The 19,583-nt window shown below is 34.9% G+C and overlaps 1 protein-coding gene and 1 long non-coding RNA gene across 2 annotated transcripts; both read left to right on the top strand.

The window, feature by feature from the left end:
• The first annotated feature begins 11,580 nt into the window (after positions 1–11,580).
• Positions 11,581–14,458, top strand: LOC131022466 (protein LNK3-like). The gene is made up of 6 exons (XM_057951959.1): positions 11,581–11,735; positions 12,481–12,737; positions 12,878–13,043; positions 13,353–13,469; positions 13,571–13,689; positions 13,917–14,458. Exons 1-6 carry the CDS (start codon positions 11,733–11,735, stop codon positions 14,122–14,124), a joined length of 870 nt encoding a protein of 289 aa, XP_057807942.1. The 5' UTR covers positions 11,581–11,732; the 3' UTR covers positions 14,125–14,458.
• A 2,949-nt stretch (positions 14,459–17,407) lies between these two features.
• LOC131022467 (uncharacterized) lies at positions 17,408–19,043 on the top strand. The gene is made up of 2 exons (XR_009101302.1): positions 17,408–17,869; positions 18,751–19,043. It is a non-coding gene; the product is annotated as an uncharacterized LOC131022467 (long non-coding RNA).
• Positions 19,044–19,583: the final 540 nt, after the last annotated feature.

Raw genomic sequence — 19,583 nt, forward strand, 5'->3', positions numbered from 1 at the left:
GAACAGCTCGTTTAGCTAAACAAGCCAAGCTTGAGCATGACGATGCTCGGCTCGTTAGCTCGTGAACAAGCTCGTGAAGTGATTTATCTTAAAAACATAAGATTATTCATTAAATGTCTTACTATATTTTATACTATATGTAATAATATTTGGATTAAGTATCTAATTAATATCATTTATTTACAAGAAAATAGTAAATATATTATATTTTTGTGAATAAAATAACTTATATATTTGAAAATTAACTTATGTATTAGGAAAATAACTAAAATTTTAAATAAAAATTTAAATTTAAAAAGCTCGATTAGGCTCGGCACTGTATTCGACTCGATTAAAGCTTGATCGATAATTAATCAAACAACTCGATTAGCTAAACGAGCAAAGCTTGAACAAGACACTATTCGGCTCGGTTCGGCTCGATTACACCCCTAATAAAAACATGATAAGATTAATGAGACAATAAAAAAGAAAACATGATGGGACGGAGGGAGTACTGATTAATAATTGTGGCCGTAGTACGCAAGTTTTTGTTTTCTATGTTACAATTACAAATTCCAAGCGTTTGTAGGATGAAAGTTTTGAAGGATATTTTTTTACAGGTCATTATTTTGGTTAGTATAAATATTTGTATTTCGAAAATGAATGCCTCAAGAATAGTTTTATAATAACCATAACCAGAAAAAAAAAAAAAAAAGTAAATTTGGATTGTAATAATCTTTTTCTATATAATACTTACTTCTTTTATCGTCCTGATCTTAACTCTCTTGACGTGGATATATCCATTCGCCAACTCATTCAAAATGGTGTCGTTTGGTCCATTTGATGTGGACTTATCTCTCTTTCTCCTAAATTTAGAATGTGTTTTCTTTTTATTGATAAATTTATCATAAGAAAATAAGGGATAATATTATCTCATTTAAATTCTCTTTTTCTTTTTTCTTTTTTCTCATTTTCTACAATTTTTTTTTCACTATTTTTCATTCTTTCTTCATTTCAAGAAGAGATAATATTATTACACAAAAAATGAAAGGATAATATATCCTCCTTGTGCACACCCCTAGTGGGTTTTTTTTTCAATTAGAAAATTCTCAACAAGACATGATCTTCAAGCATGTGAATGTTTGGCAAGTTAGGAAAAAGTGAGCAGCACTTACAATAAAAACCAAGACATTCAATTATATAATATTAAGTGGATTAAAATTTTTCCAATATATTCTTTTGTTGATTAATGTATGTTTAATAAAAATTAAACAAACCAATTAGGTACACTATAATTCGAATCCATTTCCATTCAAATTCACAAATGATATTGGTAAAAATAAATAAGGATCTAGTTCTCCTTTTCCTCTCATAATGATTCTCCATTTTCTATCATAATTATTCGAACTTCCAATTTAATAGTCAGGGGTTAGTCTTGGGTGGTCAGACCGGGTCAACGTCGCGGGTCGGGTGGGTCTGGGCGCAGGTGGGCTTGAGATGGGGCGGGTCCAGGCGTAAAGCAATTAATAGTATTTGTGTAGAATATTTGAAAATATCTTGTTAGTGTAGTGGAAGCCTTAGCAATATCGTGTTCGAAACCCACTTTGCCGTATTTTTGCATATTTTATTCTTTTTTTTTTTGGCCTTTTTAGTGTTTTTCTTGTTTTCTTTTTCTTAGCCTTTTTTTGTTTTCTTTATATAATTTATTCTTTAATTCTCTTTCCTTAATTTGTATTTGCATTTTCGTTTTCTGTTTTTGTTTCTATTGAGTTTTCTTTTTATTTAATTTCCATCTTTTGGCTTAATTTATATTTTGTTTATTTTTGTTTTATTTTTGCAATTTTTTTAATACATAAAGTAAAATACTTGACTAAATACCTAGAAAGTAAAAATTTTCATAAGTAGAAAATAATAATTATCGTGAAAAAAGTAATAATTTAAAGCATTACATTTCTTTATATTAATAATTACTTTTTATTACGATAATGATTACTTGACCAAATAACTAAAAATATAAATTGTCATGAACAAATGTAATATTTTTAAAACATTACATTTCTTCATATACATGATTACTTTTTCTAAAAACAATAATTACTTGACCAAATAGTTAAGAACAAAAGTACTAGCGAGTGAAAATAATATTAATTTTCTTCACATCAATAATTACTTTTACTTACAAAAATAATTACTTGAGCAAATAACTAAATGTAAAAGTTCTTATGAACAAAAATAAACACTATTGTGAAGAAAATTAATGTTTCAAAAACATTACCTTTCTTTACATCAATGATTACTTTTTCTTACGATAATAATTACTTAACCAAATAGCTAAAATTACAAGTTCTAGTGAGTAAAAATAGCATTACTTATCTTTATATCAATAATTATTTTTGCTTGCAACAATAATTATTGGATTAAATAACTAAAAGTATAAGTTCTCATAAATAAAAATAACAATTATCATAAGTAAATGTAATAATTTCTTGTGATAAACCTCTCTTCATCGTGAAAATAACAATTTTCATGAAAAATAATAATAATAATTTTGAAATATTACATTTCTTCAAATGAACAATTACTTTTATTAAGACAACAGTTACTTTTTTTGAGAAACAATAGTTACTTTTAATAGTATAAAATATACATTTGTTAATTAACACAAATGTATACTTATATGAATATAAGTAGTTACCTTCATTCAATATAAAATATTATATTTTCTAAAACCTGAACACTAAAACCTAAGATCCTGAATACTAAACCCTGAACACTCAATCACGAACCCTAATAGGAATATTTACTTTTAATTAGCATAAGGTATACATTTGTTCGCACAAATGTATACTTATGTTAATATAAATATTTACCTTCATTCAATATAAAGTATTATATTTTCAAAACCCTAGACCCTGAATACTAAATGTTAGAGTATTTATATACTCTTAAGTATTATTGTCATTGTGTAGATAAAAAGGAGTTTCTGCTGAAGTCTCACAGAATGTCTCTTGTTGAGTTGCTTGTTCGGTTGCAAGGTTCTGCTGGTTTGTTTCCTTGCGGGTTTTTGAAGTTTTTTTGGAAATATATCTTTAAGATATTGCTTTTGCTTGAAGAGTCCGTTTCTTTAGGGTGTCCTCATACCCTAGGACTTGCTGCCTTATGGAAACCCTACATGGGCCCTACGTTGTTTTGGTTTGACAGTTCATGGGCTCTCTACTTCTTGGCAAGGGTTTCATATTTAAAGAGACGTCATCGATCGAAGGCTGCCGCTGCACTCATCGTTATTCTACTTATTTTGAGAGAGTATTTTCGTGCATCTAGAGAGCATACAATACGTGAGGGTGTGCTGTTGCTTTACTCCTTATTTCTTTGGAAGCGTGAGTTGGTTTTATGTTCGTTCATCTGTACTCCGGCTTGTAGGAGCGTTTCTTGATGTTGGTTTGAACGTGGATTGAGAGGCAATCACGTTCTGTGGGTAAGTTCTATCTTGCTCTCTTTTTGTTCACGTAGGTGAAGGTTTGGGAAGAAATAGAGGCTAGGAAGATCGAGTCTTCGCGTGTAAGTCCTTTGTATTTCTTATCTTCACTAGTGAACTGTTGGAACTGGGCGTGGCCCCCCAGACGTAGGTGTGTTATCACCGAACTGGGTAATCATTGTTGGTGTCTTGTGTTCTTTACTTTCCGCACGTTTTGCTTTAAGTTTCGCTGCTTACGTTATTTGTGTGTGGCCGAGACAATTAATCGTTGGATAGGTACAATTTCAATTGGTATCAGAGCGGGATCACCCAAGTTATCGGTGTTGATTCCTGGTGTATCTATCCTGTTCTTTCCGCTGCTGTGTTCGTGTGTTTAATGGCGCTGCAAAGAGAAGGTGGGTCTGTTGTGAGACCACCCCTACTTGATGGAAGCAATTATATCTACTGGAAAATGCGAATGACTTCCTTCATTCGTGCGGTTGATGAGAATGCCTGGACCGCTGTGGAAGAAGGGTGGACTGCTCCTTGTGATGAGGAAGGGAAACCCAAGCCAAGGATCAAGTGGACGTTCAATGAATTGGCTGCTTCTAATGCCAATCAAAAAGCTCTGAATTCTATCCAGAATGCTGTAACTATGGAGGTGTTTGCTCTTATATCCATGTGTGCTAACGCAAAAGAGGCGTGGGATGTTCTGATGAGTACTTATGAGGGGAATTCTAAGGTTAAAAAACAACGTCTCCAGCAACTTGCTACGAAGTTTGAAGAACTAAGGATGGACGAGAATGAGGATATTAGCATCTTTCATGGCAAACTACTTGCTCTTGCTAATGAAAGTTTCTCTCTTGGAGAAAGAATCCCTGAGGAAAAGCTTGTGCGAAAGGTGATGCGTGCTCTACCTGAAAGATTTGACTACAAACTCACTGCCATAGATGAAGCAAGAGACGTCAGTGATATGAAGCTTGAAGAACTCATAGGTTCTTTAAGAACGTTCGAAATGAATCTTCGGCCAGAGAGATCTGAGAAAAAGAAGAGTATCGCCTTTGTCGCCGATTCCGGAAATAACAAGAAGGACTCCACAAAATTCGACTCTGATGACTTGGTTGAATCTCTTGCTCTATTCACCAAGAACTTTGGTAAAGCCTTCAATAAGTACAGGAAGAATAATATGGGCAACAAAGGTTTTCAGAATGCAAAAAGCTTTCAACTATCTCAAGGGAAGAAGGATCAAGGGTCTGCTTCAAGATCTGGAATTCAATGCCACGAATGTCATGGGTATGGTCATATTAAAGCCGAGTGTGCCAACACATTAAAGAAGCAGAATAAATCCTTCAATGCTTCTCAAAGTGATGATGAAACGGATGACAGTGGGAGCGATTCAGAGGATGAACCGGTTGCTCTTCTAAGCTCTACTGATCTTTCTAAGAAGGAGGATATTGAGGATGATCCCCTGAAAATTGGAGTAGATTCTGACTCTGAAGAAAAAGTTGTCGCCTTTACTGCAAAATTGGAGGAAGTCGCTCCAAGTACCTCTTCAGATGATGTTACTGTGGAAGAGACTGAAAGTGATAATGAGGATATTGATGAAAGCTTCTTGACAGAGAATTATGAACTGATGTACAAGAAGTGTGTAGCTGTGCTTGAGCTGAATAAATCTCTTTCCACTCAACTTAGCAATGTCTCGAAGGAACGTGATGAACTTGTGGATCTCTGTGAAAAACAAAAGGCTGAACTGGTGGCTCTTCGACAGACTATGAAATCTAAGATTGATGAACTGGAGCATCATCAAAAACTTGTTAAAATGATGAATACCGGGACTGAAAAGTTGGACGAAATTCTGGAAAATAGTCAAAGCTCTGGAAATAAAGCTGGATTAGGCTTTCAAGGAAAAGGATGGATTCCCAAAGATGATGGAGGAAAAGCTAAAGCCACGCCCCCCAACGCAGTTGATCAGCCGCCTAAACCACCTGTGCTTCGACCAGCTGCTTATAAAAATGCTCATTCGAAGAAAAACTACAATAGAGCTTTCGTTCCAACTTGTCACTACTGTGGAAGGAGAGGTCATATCAGACCTAGATGTCGATTTCTTCTACGCGACATCCAAAATATGAGAAATTCCCAAAATTATCGGCCAAGGATGAACAGAGGATATGTTGTTCACAACTCTCTTTGGTCTGGCTTTCATCGGTCATGGTATTTAGATAGTGGTTGCTCCAAACATATGACAGGAGAAGAGAAGCATCTGGAAGATATTCATATAATTTCTGAAGAAAGAGTAACTTTTGGTGATGGTGTCCAGGCAAAGGTCGTAGGAACAGGTACTTTGAATGTTCCAGGTATGCCTAAACTAAAAAATGTCATGCTAGTTGAAGGTTTGAAGGCCAATCTGATCAGTATCAGTCAGCTCTGCGATGAACAAATGACGGTCATTTTCGACAAAGATAAGTGCATTGTTAAAGATGGAGATGAGGAGTATATCTCGGGCAAGCGATCAAGTGATAATTGCTACATTGTATCTCCTGATAATTCATGTATTCAGGTTCTTGGAGATGATACTGATACATGGCATCAAAAACTTGGACATACCAGCCTGAGAAACATGAAAAAGCTCGTGAAGACAGATGCTATCAGAGGTCTTCCCAAGCTGGTGATTAATACTAAACACATCGAGATTCACCATCATTTTATTAGAGAATTGGTAGAGGAGAAAACTCTCAATTTGGAGTTCTTGCCTACTGAAAGACAGATAGCGGATATTTTGACGAAGCCGTTGGATGCCGAAAGATTTGAGAAGTTACGTGGAGAGCTGGGGCTCTGTATCTTATGACTATCCGTCTTGAGGAAAACATGGGTACTATGCTATTTTGTGAATTCTTCTAGCATAAGTACCAGTTCTTATTCATGTTTCAAATGGAGTCTCTTCAAAAGTGTTATCTTTGCAGATATGAAGTACGCTTATCCTGGTCAATCTTCTGTTAATCAAGTCAAACTTGATCAGACTTGTGTTTATTGGTCCTGTGATCATTCAAGTGTTGTGCGAATGGATCATGTCTTATTAGCTATATTGGGCTTCAATTTCTATGGGTTAATTCTTTTGGGGTTTTCTCTTTCTAAAAGCAGCAACTGGGCTTCTCCTATTTTAGCCCATTGGTATGATAAAGAGCCCAAGATCAGAGACCTTTCATCTCCTTATTTCGGTTCCCGCGGCAAAATTGAGTATCACTATTTCTCTCTCAAGGGAAGTTATCTCTCCAAGAGCTCCGAAGATTCTGACGCCTCCGACCATACTCACTCTGTAGAGGACGGTCAACCTTCACCACCTGTTCAAATTGAAGGTGTGAACAACAATTTTACTGATGAGAATGGTGATTCTAGCGGCAATGATGATCCTCCTCGAACAGCTGCTCAAATTGCTCGCGGAATTTGGGCTGATATGACAGCCTCGTGTAAATGCTTCGCGGCAATGGTCCTGCTGGTGCAATACCTGATGAAGGTTCTAAGGATGAAGATTCTGATGGGTCTGGCAACTAGCTCTTTGTCATTGTTGTGACAAAAAGGGGGAGAAATTATGGTTCTTTCGTTTTTGTGCAGGTGGTGGTTGCTATGGTGCTTGCTTATAGTATTTTTTGGTCTGTAAGCTAACTTTCTAATCTTGTTTGGATGATGGCATGTAATCCAAGAACTCCGGTGCTTCCTCTTTGCTCTTATTTTTTTGTGCCGACGTTATTTCCTTCAGGGGGAGAGTTCTTGTTAAGGGGGAGTGATTTCTGTTTCTGCTGTGTACTCTTGTGTTGTGCAGAAAAGTGATTTTGTCTACACCAATGACAAAGGGGGAGATTGTTAGAGTATTTATATACTCTTAAGTATTATTGTCATTGTGTAGATAAAAAGGAGTTTCTGCTGAAGTCTCACAGAATGTCTCTTGTTGAGTTGCTTGTTCGGTTGCAAGGTTCTGCTGGTTTGTTTCCTTGCGGGTTTTTGAAGTTTTTTTGGAAATATATCTTTAAGATATTGCTTTTGCTTGAAGAGTCCGTTTCTTTAGGGTGTCCTCATACCCTAGGACTTGCTGCCTTATGGAAACCCTACATGGGCCCTACGTTGTTTTGGTTTGACAGTTCATGGGCTCTCTACTTCTTGGCAAGGGTTTCATATTTAAAGAGACGTCATCGATCGAAGGCTGCCGCTGCACTCATCGTTATTCTACTTATTTTGAGAGAGTATTTTCGTGCATCTAGAGAGCATACAATACGTGAGGGTGTGCTGTTGCTTTACTCCTTATTTCTTTGGAAGCGTGAGTTGGTTTTATGTTCGTTCATCTGTACTCCGGCTTGTAGGAGCGTTTCTTGATGTTGGTTTGAACGTGGATTGAGAGGCAATCACGTTCTGTGGGTAAGTTCTATCTTGCTCTCTTTTTGTTCACGTAGGTGAAGGTTTGGGAAGAAATAGAGGCTAGGAAGATCGAGTCTTCGCGTGTAAGTCCTTTGTATTTCTTATCTTCACTAGTGAACTGTTGGAACTGGGCGTGGCCCCCCAGACGTAGGTGTGTTATCACCGAACTGGGTAATCATTGTTGGTGTCTTGTGTTCTTTACTTTCCGCACGTTTTGCTTTAAGTTTCGCTGCTTACGTTATTTGTGTGTGGCCGAGACAATTAATCGTTGGATAGGTACAATTTCACTAAATCATAAACCCTAAACACTAAATTCTAAACCCTAACAAAAATATTTATTTTAATAAGTATAAAATATACATTTGTTAGCAAAATTGTATACTTATGCTAATATAAGTATTTACATTCATTCAATATAAACTATTATATTTTCTAAATCCTAAACCATGAACACTAAATCCTAAACTAATAGGAATATTTACTTTTGATAAGTCTAAAATATATATTTGTTAGCTCAAATGTAGACTTATGTCAATATAAGTATTTACCTTTCTTTATATCAATCAATACTAATAGGAGTATTATTTTTGTTTATATCAATCAATACTTTTTCTTAATATAATAATTACTTAATCAAATAATTAAAAGTACAAGTTCTAATAATAAAAGTAACAATTATCATAAACAAATGCAACAATTTTGAAACATTTGTTCACGATAATTAATTGTTACTTTTACTCATGAGAACTTATACTTTTAGTTGTTTGCTAAAGTAATTATTGTCGTCATAAAAAGTAATTATTGATATGAAGAAATTCAATATTTTAAAACTTACATTTTTTACGACAATATATAAAAAAATCAAAAGAAAAATTAAAAAAACAAATGAAAAAATAAAAAAATACTGAAAAGAAAAAAAAAACCAAAATATATAAAAAATGCAAAAGAAAAAAACAGTGAAATAAAAAATGCAAACAAAAGCAGCAAAAAAAATGCTAAAAAGGAAAGAAAATACTGAAAAGAAAAAATATAAAAAATTCAAAAAAATAAAGAAATAAAATACAAAAAAAAAATAAAATAGGAAAAGAAAAAAAAACATAAAAACGAAACAAAAAAAAGGAAACAAAACGCAAAAAGAAATTAAAGAAAAGAAAAAACAGAAAAGAAAACAGAAAAATAAAAACGTAAAAGAGAAAAAAAAAATGTCACAAAGTGCATGTAATGGAATGGGTTTTGAACCCCCAACCTTAGAAGAAAAAGCGATAAGTTAGCCATGGCACCAAAGCTTCACTCTTGCATATATTTGTTAAAATTCGATATATGTTGTATTGAGGCGGGTCGGGTCAAAGCGGGTCAAATCCGGTTTGACTGTCAGACCCGCCTGACACAAGTATTTGCGAATAGTCAGACTGAAAACATCTTATTATCAACTGAACTCAGTTGTGAAAAAAATATGTATTAGTATCATCTAATTTGAATTGAGGTTTATAACTATACTCACTCAGAGGATTAAAATCTAGTTGGATTGGTTGGTTTAGCCGTTTTTCTCAAGAGTCATTCCTAATTATATTGTGGCTTAGCTTTGCTTAGTTAAAAACACAACCTTATCGATTGGATAACACTTTTGACTCAAATGAACTATTTCTTTAATGAATTTGATTATTCATTTTCGACTTCTACTAATTTTCAAAATTTTATTACACTTCTCATGAAAACGCACGTTTGAGTGAACAAATATCTAAGATTTGAGACTTACAATTTGTATATGCACAATTTATATAGTATAATATAATACTCCCTTTGTCTCAGTTATAACGTCCTAAAACTATAGTATTGTCCTATAGTTTTGAGACGTTATAATATCATATCAAATTTAATACGCATGACATATAAAAATGTTTTTTTGCTCTAATCCATATATCACTGGTTAATTAAGGCTTAGGGAATTTTATAGATTTCATTTACTTTCTATATAATTTTGTTGTTCCAATAATTTTAATTTGTGTTACTTAGCTCTTTGATAATCCATTAGTTTTTAAATTAGATCGTCTACCTCGGCCCCTGACATCTCGATTCATCACTTGTTTAAAACTTGCCATGACTAATATTTTAGATTTAATATTTTGAATTCTAAACACTCATAGAGCTCTTATCAATATAAATTTTGTTCCATATACAATAACTTGCAAATTAAAATGGAAAACATAAACTGCATTCTATAAATCTTGCATATGGACTCAATGACCTGAATGGAAATTCATACGGATTCAAACCCCTAACATTCGGTCATAAATTTATTTTTTAGGCCAAATATCATGTTTGAATCTCACCAACGTTTTGACAGGCCTGATCGCTTGAATCCATCACACCCAATTTATGAAATGTGGTTTGCAGGCTTTTGCAAATTAACAAATGTAGTTTATCGTTTATTTAATGCACACAAAAAATAGTGGTTGCGAGTGCCTATAAACACGAAATACACAAAAATCAGAAAAAGGAAAATTCCCATGCCAAACATAAACTTTATGCAACGTGATTAATTAAATTTGAAGGATAGATTTTTTCTCCTTCCTTGCAAGATCATGAATTTGGTAAACAGACCAAACTTTTTGCTTTGCATAGAAAATGTTGCACATGAAGTTGCCTCCATGCTAAAAACGTTTTATTACTACAAATGCATAACCTCACCATGTGGCGTAGTAAAGCCTACAAGCTGTAGCGCTTTTTCCATTTCGATGAAAAAGCGTGTCGCGGAAGTCACGTGACCCAGCACATGGCATCTTGAAATTGAGGACGTAACACGTGGACCAATAAGGAAGCAGTTTTAGATGGAGCTCCCTCGTCCACTACTTCACCCTTACGCTGGGCCCCACTCGTTTCTCAGCCACAAATATAAGTAGACTCGTTTTCTCCGACCTCCCCAAATTACCCCTCTCACCTTTGTTGCTATTCATGAACTCTTTTAATTGGATATCAAATTATTCGATACAGATTGAGTATCGAATTGACTAATAATTTCTAATCCTAAATTTTTATAGTAGTAAATTTTTATGAATAATTGAAATTATATTAGAAAATCATACAAAGAAATAAATAAATTAGGAGGTGTTATTTTTGAGAATTAATTTTAATAGATAAAAATAATAGTAACACATTAAAAGATCATTGATAATTTCTATAACTTGAACTACTTTTATCTGATTCATATCTCAGTAAAAGTATAAGAATTAAAAAATCCTAATTTTAAGGACATAAAAATACTTAATCGTATATCTTATCAATCATGCAAAGTAAATATCTCATTAAAGTATTAAAACAGTCATATTATATTAGGATGTAATTACCTTTATCCCTTTGAATGGTTAATACTATATTGTTTTGCAAATTTACAAAAATTAGGTGGAGTGGGTTAAGAAATATAGTTGAATACAAAATGTATGCTTATATTAAAGGATTATTGACTACTTTATATCTGATAAGTTGTCCATAAGAAAAAATGAGATATCCTTTTCTATTTTTACAGAAAAAAAAAGTAAAATACTAGTACTATTTTTCACTTTATTTTTCAAAACAAAGGTCAGTCTCATCATCATAAATTAAGAATTAATACCCTCCACCAAGAAAAAATAAATAAAAATCAAGGAATTGATTACGTTGCATATTCTCTGACAGGATATAAGATAAGCACGGGTAATATGGTAATTTTGAGGGATGGAGGGGCAAAAATGTCCGTTGAGACAGAACAGAAAACCATAAATACAACCTTTGTTTTTGGTTCCAATTCTAAAGGTTACTGTTAAGGTTTTCTGCCATTCAAAGCTTCTGCCTCAGCCTCACACTTGCTCACACAATATACACCTACTTCCAATCCTCAAATTCAACAAAGTTTTCCATGGTAACACCTTTTTTCCTTTTCTTTTTGCTTGAATTTTGTTTGTGTTTTATGATTAACTACCATTTTCCTCATATAAAAACCTCAACTTTAATCTGATTAAATTGCTCTGTTTTTCGTTGCTTGAGGGTTCTTGCTTTGATTTCTGTGGTGACTGAAATAATTCGTGTTGTGTAGAACGTAGGGAGTTGTGATTTCAACTACAAACTAAACTGAGTTGACAAAATGTTTAGATTTGATATCCTTTTCTAGATGCCCAAATTTAGGCACTTTCTTGAATTTAGATTGTGGTTAGTGTTTGCTTGAACAATCCAATTAGGTTAAGTTTTTTGGGGTTGCTTGGAGCAAAAAGAAATTGTAATTTGATAATGGAATAAGTCTACTTGGTGTTTGTTGAATGCAGTGTAGCTGCATAATCTTGATGTGCTGTTCCTGTAGATAGATATCGATGTTTTTGTGTTCTGAGCTAAGATAAGATAGCCTCCATTAACTGTGTCCTAAATCATCATGTTCATGTTCATGTTCTTGTTTTTTGTTCTGAACAAGTGTCTCATTTCAGAATTTCATAGTAAAAAGTTGCCAAACTTTTCATTTTAACCTTGTCATCAATGCAATTTTCTTGTACTTTTTTTCAATTTTCAATGTAGTAAATAAGGGTAATAAGAGTGATATTATCATCTTTCTTGGTATGTGTGTTTTGGCGGCGTGGGGCTCTTTTCTGACATCTTTGTACTACGTATGTAATCAGGCTATGGAGTGGTACTATGGCAGAGCCAATGAAGATGTCACGGTTCCAAAAGATGGGGGGATGTTCGAGGGGCTTCCATCATCGCCCGAAAGTTGGCCTTCGTGGGTAAACATAGTTGGAAACTGCAGCTCCCAAAAGAAACTCAATGCATTAGAGGTGGAGGATCTCTTCAACGAGCCCATGCTGTCTAGGCAGCAGCGTTCGGATGTTCACCTCAATGACCTTCCCAAAATCGAAGAGGCGGATGACATTTTCTTGTACTAGCGTACTACTTTCATTGGCTTCAGATACTTGCTTTCGTGCATGTGCATCCGTGTGGTTTAAATGTTTTGCCTCTTTGGTTGATGTGCATAAATTCAGAGGGCTAATTTTCTTGTTTCCCCCGTTGTCTATGCAGTGATTCGCTTTTCAAAGTAGATGCCGGAGAGTCTGAGGGATCTGAGAGTTCAGCTAATATCGCACAAACTTCAAGCTGGAACGATGTGATGGCGTATGATTTTAGTAATCACGTTCGAGACAGCACAAACGATGTTTCAAGTGTCGGCCATTTCTCACACGAACAGGTTGGTTAAGTTAAACACACACGAAGCATCTCTCGCGCTTATGAATTGTTATGCAAACTGAAACTGCAATGGCTGTATTTGAAGCATTAGAATTTGATCATTGATGCTTACTTAAGAAGCTTATATTGATAACTGTAATTGAAGGCCTTTTATACCATTAATTAGCAGAAGATTACTGCTTATTTGTGTTATGAAATTCACAACTTTTAGCAAAATTAGTATCTGCCTGATAAGTTCATGAGCTTGGCATAGACTACGGATTTATCAGTCGTAAAAGTATTGATCGGTTGTTGGCACTCGACATTCTAGGAACTGGAAGCTGAAATGTGCATGTTAGAAGAACAATCCGATATGTGTGAAGATACGAACGAGTACATATCCATGGACGAACCCGTGTTACTGGAGCTACAGAATTTGACTCAGCAGGTAACCAAATCTGGAAGGAAGACTATGGAAGTGATTTAATCTATGTTTACAACTTAAAGAAGCTCATCCATTTTGATTGTTATGTATGTGGAATTCTATAGCTAGCCGACACTACCAGAGTTTGCTTTCGCGATTCTTTGTACCGCCTAGCAGAAAACTCAAGACACCAGATGAAATGTAGTCAGAGTGGACAGGATGACACTAGAGATGGACCATCCAGGTAAATTCTCTACATTATTAGATTACAATCATGTCATTCTTTAAAAGGGAAAGATGATTATTATGTTACTATATATGGAGGCGTTTATTTTTGAAGATTAGCTTTGATAGATATAAATAGTAAGGCTAATCCCTTGTTTACTTAGATGGATTTAAGTTAGTTTGTCATGTTACATTTTGACATCAAATTGGTCTACTCTAATCATCTCTCTATCCTTTTGCATCCAGGTTACAGGAATCCAAAACCGAGGACTCGGACACGAATTCCATCGACAGAACAGTTGCTACGCTCTTGTTCACCACGATGCAGTTCTGCAATTCAACGTCAGATCCCGATGGAGACACACTCGGAAGGGAATACCAGGCGAACTCGTATTGGTACCACCCGTGTTCCTCCGCCCCAGGAGGCGATGCAGAGGTCCCGACATTTGATTAGACGGACCCACGGCCCTCTCAACGACGCGTCCCCTTCCCCCCCGGCCCGGATAGAGACTCGACCGGCAAGCCATGGCGTGAAGAATCGGTTTCATTCTATGGCAGAGGAGGAAAGGAGGGTTTGCATTCGTTATGACTTGAGAGTTGTGAGCTCATATTTTGATCGTGTGAAATGATGATAAGTGTAGTTTACTAGTTTCCTTCTTCTTCTTTTTTTTTGTTTGCTTTTTTTAGATAAAAGATGCAGTTTTTAAATGTGTACATGGTGACCTATGTAAAGAGAGAATCGATAAAAAAACGTTTGATTTTGGCGGGAAAACCCCTTTTGATTTGAAGAGCTCGAGATTTTCTCATTAAGGCAGCCATTTTGAAACTGTGAACCACCTTTCCTTCTCATTGAGCGGTAGTGGCGGCGACGGCGATGGCGGCGCCGTGGGGTGTGTCCCTGTGCCTGAGTTCCATCCACTTTAATCACCAAACAAGAAAGCAAACTTCAGAAACAACAAATTTAGAAAACAAGAAAATATGGATATTTTGATTGTATCCATATCTACTGAGGTGGTATTCGGTTCGATGGATTAAATAAATTTAGTCACATGACATGTTTGATTAGATGAATTCGGTCCATGACTTAATCTCAGGATAATACCACATAAAATTAGGTATGACTTATGAATTTTGGTCTTCCCATATCATAAAATTTATTTTGGAACGCACCCTAACGATGTTTTTGAGAATTAATAACTACTCCATCCGTCTCATTTTGATGTCATATTAATTTTTTTACATATAATAAAATAATGCAATTAATATTCCTTTTAAAAAATATAATTTATAGGTGATTGTTCTATTTTATATCTATTTGTTGCTCTATATTTATACAAACACTAAATAATATTAATTATTTTAATAAAAGAAAATTTATTGCAGTTTAAATTTAGAAAGTAAACTATATATCTTCGGACATCCTATAAATAAATAAATAAAGGATTGTCAAAATAGGACAGAGGGAGTATATAATTACAATTCTAATTAGACACTCCTTCAAAAAAAGATAAAATAAATTGCAGTTAAAAATATTTCGTGTCAGCTCAACCAGATTGTTGTTGAATCCAACATGAGGGGTTTTATATGGTTGGTGGAATAAGTAATTTGTCATACTTATCCAAATATCCAACATAAATTATTGGAAGCTTTAGTTTGAAGATTGGCATTTGATGAGATTGTGTTTGTGACATTATTTAATATAATGAATTTTAATTAAATGCAGAATAGTAGTGATAGTATAAGACTTGTTCATATCTGTCGTGATCTGAGTGAGAAATGTCCAAAATAACTAAATGAGTGGTCGACTTATTTTACAAGCTCTAATATTTATTTATTTATTAAGGAACACGTGCATTGCACGTGTGTAGAGGTCGGTGAAAGAAAACAAAAGGAGACGAAGATCAAAATGTTTATTTATCACAAGTAGAATATGAATGTGATGTGATATATGCTGCACGGTTATATATGCAGAAGTAGCCATGGCATTTTGTGTTCGAAACTACAAAAGTAGAGGAACATAAAAGTAACTTCCATTCCTAATTATTATTTTTATTTAATACTCCATCGGTTCCCATGAAGCAAGATTTAATTAGTTCTTTTCGGCACATGAATTTAGAAATTAGTATTTTATGTGTTAAGTGTGGTAGGTGAAAATGTGAATAAATAGCAATTTTTTTGCTATTTTTAGAAACTGGTCTTGCTTCGTGAGACAGACCAAAAAGAAAACTTGGTCTTACTTCATGGGACGGAGGGAGTAATATTAATTTTATACTCGCTCCGTCCCAATAATTTTGTCCCATTTCTTTTGAACACGAAGATTAAGGAGTGTTAAATTAGTGTTGTAAAGTGTAAGGCCTACATGTTTAAGAAAAAATAAGTATGACCTAATTATCCTTGTGTTTGACTTATTTAAAATATTGGCTAACTTATTTGAAAATTTAGAATTCAATTTATTTTTAAATTCAATCAAAGTTTAAATGTAATTCAGTTTTTTTTTTTTTAAATCAATTTAAATTCCAACATGTCGTTAAGGTGAATCTCTCCCCTCAATAAACTGGCAGCAGAATGAATGCAAGTGCAAATAAAAAGAGGGAAATTTGGAACTAAAAATGAAAGTTTCATTTAATCACCAAATTTCAACATCCTTCAAATATTCCCACCAAAATACACATCCAATTTCTATAAATTCTGCCATTGAAGCAATCGGCTATTACACTTCAAAAATTGTAAAATAGTGGCAGCAAACTTGCAACCAAAAAAATCACTTGAAAAACATCAAAAATGCGGCGCAGGATGATCTATAACAACGGGAGAGAGAAACTCCATAGTGTATGTTAGAATACTCAAGGTGCTTCAATTCAAGAGTATGCACAACACTGTGCTTATCGATGAGAGGAAGAACAATCAAAATTAGAAATCTTATTATCAACAGTAGTGTAAACCTCGCATTCACTATGATTTAAAGGCATGGGACGCCTAAATAAGGAAAACCTTGGTTTCGGCAGATGTAGGGATTCCGGCGAATCGCACACAACTTCAATCTCATCCACCACGGACGACGCCTCCTCCTCGTCCATGAAACTCGATGAAAATGGGAAATTGACCTTCGGCGCCGTTCCCCATGTCGAGAAACATTCCTCCGTGTCTGGAACGACGGAGCCTCCCAGGTAGCCCTCCCAGAGGTCGCTCATCACCGCAGATTTACCGATCGTGGCCACTTGGCTAAGATCTGTGCAGATTTGAACTAGAAGGATCAAGGAGGAGGCGGCGAAATGGCGGATTTATCAAAAATAGAGCGCCGATCGACCCCGATTTATCGATCCAAGCCGGCGCCGGTACACCAAGATGTGATACGCCGCGAGGCGCCGACGGAACGGAGGGGGAAAAGGGGAGGCGGCGCCGGTGGGATTAGGGTTTTCTAGGAGAAAAGAGAAGGGTCGACAGTAGAGAGAGAGAGAGCCGAGTGAGAAATGAGAGAGTAGAATAGGTATAATAGGTTTGACTTAATTAAGACCCCTTAATTAAAATCTGGTTTAATTAGGTTAGTAATTCTCCCCTAAATTTATCCAATTTAGAAATGAGACAAGATTATTGGGACAAACCAAAAAGGAAAATGAGACAAGATTATTGGGACGGAGGGAGTATAAAATAATTGTCACTTTTTGGTTAATAATTTTAAAGATTGTGACGATGAATTCGAATATATAAAATAAAGAATTTGAACCGAGAGTCAGCCACACACACACACTACTGCATTCTTCGATTTCTGCTGTGAAACGTTTAAATAATATGATTGGTTTGTTATTTGTGATTGCAGCCACACACACACTACACTAAAAAGATTGGTTTTCTTCTAAAGTGGATTATTATGGACTTCTATTCTATTCCTTCTGAGTTGCAAGATGAGGAAGAATGCTGATTTTAGGAGCTGAAAGTTTTATGTTGCTCTATATTCAGAAATCGATACGAAGTAGCAACATACTAAAATTGCTTTTGCTACAGGTGCTGCTGCAGAGAATCCCAGCTTTCAACATGTGAAAAAATTGTTTTTGCTACAGGTGCTGCTGCAGGGATGTTTGTGAAGGTGTTGACGGACGAGCAGATGGAAGTTCTCCGCAAGCAGATTGCTGTCTACGCCACCATTTGTGAGCAGCTCGTTGAGTTGCACAAATCCCTCACCTCCCAGACCGATCTTGCTGGTAATATCATCATACATCTCTTGTTCATTACTCTGATTTTGGATGATTTGTGGAAATGGTCGGAATTTATGTTTTTTTGGGGACCCTTTTGGTTTTGTATTGGTAATTTAAGGGAGATATGTAGTATAACCGAAAATATTAATCTTGGCTGTGATTTTTTTGGTCATTACTTCTGTTGTATTAAATTGCTTGTTTATTTTGTTAATTGTTTTCATTCTTTGCTTGTGAGTGGTTTACTCCTCCAGCTTGAATTCTCAACGCAAATTACAAGTTGGGTTTGTGCATTATTGGTCGAAGCTTTACAGTTGATTAGGAATTTAATTATATCTCCCCATCTTCATGGCTTTATGATTCTGACTTAATGAAACGAAGTAGTTGAGAGATTTGAAATACCATTTTTGTTCTGTTTTAAATATGTTATCATAGTGAGTATTTGTTGTTTGATTCTTTGGTTTACGTTTATGTTGAATTTAGTCATAAAGATATAATCAAGTGGGGTAGGTCAGATGTTTTCTCTTGTTTATTAAGGATAGAAATAGACGTCCTTTTTATTTATTCCTGTGATATTTGTGTCTATTGGTCATATAACCTCCCTATTTTCCTATTCCGGTTACATGGGAGTCTAATTTAATCAGCTTAGCTTCTCTTTTTTGGAATATCTTGTGACTTGTGCTTGTAAATCTATATGGTATGAAGTGATGAAATGCTTCTATGCTTTGGCTTTCTGACTATTTTAGGTGAAATGCTTCTTATAAGTTTTGGTCTGATTGCAAAGTTGATTTTAGATGTGTACAAACAGCTTGGCTTTCACTGTGAAATATCAACTGTCAACGCAGTCTTCATAGTTTCATAATCTAATATGGATTCTCTAATTTGCTCAGGCTCCGTTGCTGAAAAATTACTCATATTTTAGTGATACAACTGCTACCAGCAGCCTATTACATTTGCGAAGAAGCTCTTCAGCGAGAATCTTATCCCTCTTAAATGTGACCCGCTATTCTACTTGCTCTGGTCAAGACTATGGCTCGTCCTCAAAGCGAAGATCACGTGGACCTGTCATGAATTATGATGAACAATATTTTATTTGGTTTGATGTAGAATGTTTGTATAATGGATACTTTTTCAATGTAGAATGATAAAGAATATTTGAAATTAATGAATGACATTTTTATTATTCGTGTATATATTTAAAATTATTTATTATGAATTTTTAGATTTAATAAAATATTTATTTGAAAAAATAGGAAATTTAAGTATAACTGCAGAATTAAAATAAAAAATTGAAAAATTCAACGAATAGACGACGGACGCATGCACGTTGTCTATCAGCTAATAGACAACATGCGCATGCACGTCGTCTATTACGCGTTGTCTATTAGCTGATAGACGACGCGCATGCGCATGTTGTCTATTAGCTGATAGACGACGTGTCACGACTGGTCTTAATTAAGGATAATTAAGCCGGGAAACTATGACCAAGGGTTGGAGATAAGAAGCGGGATAGAAAGGGGATGAACGAATAAGAAATAAACGACGAAGAAATATACTTAAACATTAACAACGAAGGGAACATTTACAACAAAGTTGGAGTCGTAATGACTTAGTCAAACTAGTAAGTCCGGATAGCTCCGACTTAGCTAAAATAACATGAAATTCTTTTGAGTACGCAGCGGAAGAAGGTTCTGACTACATGTATGAAGACATGTACTCAAGA

The sequence above is a fragment of the Salvia miltiorrhiza genome, chromosome 4, assembly GCF_028751815.1.
Source record: "Salvia miltiorrhiza cultivar Shanhuang (shh) chromosome 4, IMPLAD_Smil_shh, whole genome shotgun sequence".
Taxonomy (NCBI): Eukaryota; Viridiplantae; Streptophyta; class Magnoliopsida; order Lamiales; family Lamiaceae; genus Salvia; species Salvia miltiorrhiza.

Coding starts and splice junctions, on each gene's coding strand:
- LOC131022466 (XM_057951959.1), top strand. Junction 13,044..13,352: donor GCCATTTCTCACACGAACAG/GTTGGTTAAGTT, acceptor TCGACATTCTAG/GAACTGGAAGCTGAAATGTG. Junction 13,690..13,916: donor ACTAGAGATGGACCATCCAG/GTAAATTCTCTA, acceptor TTTTGCATCCAG/GTTACAGGAATCCAAAACCG.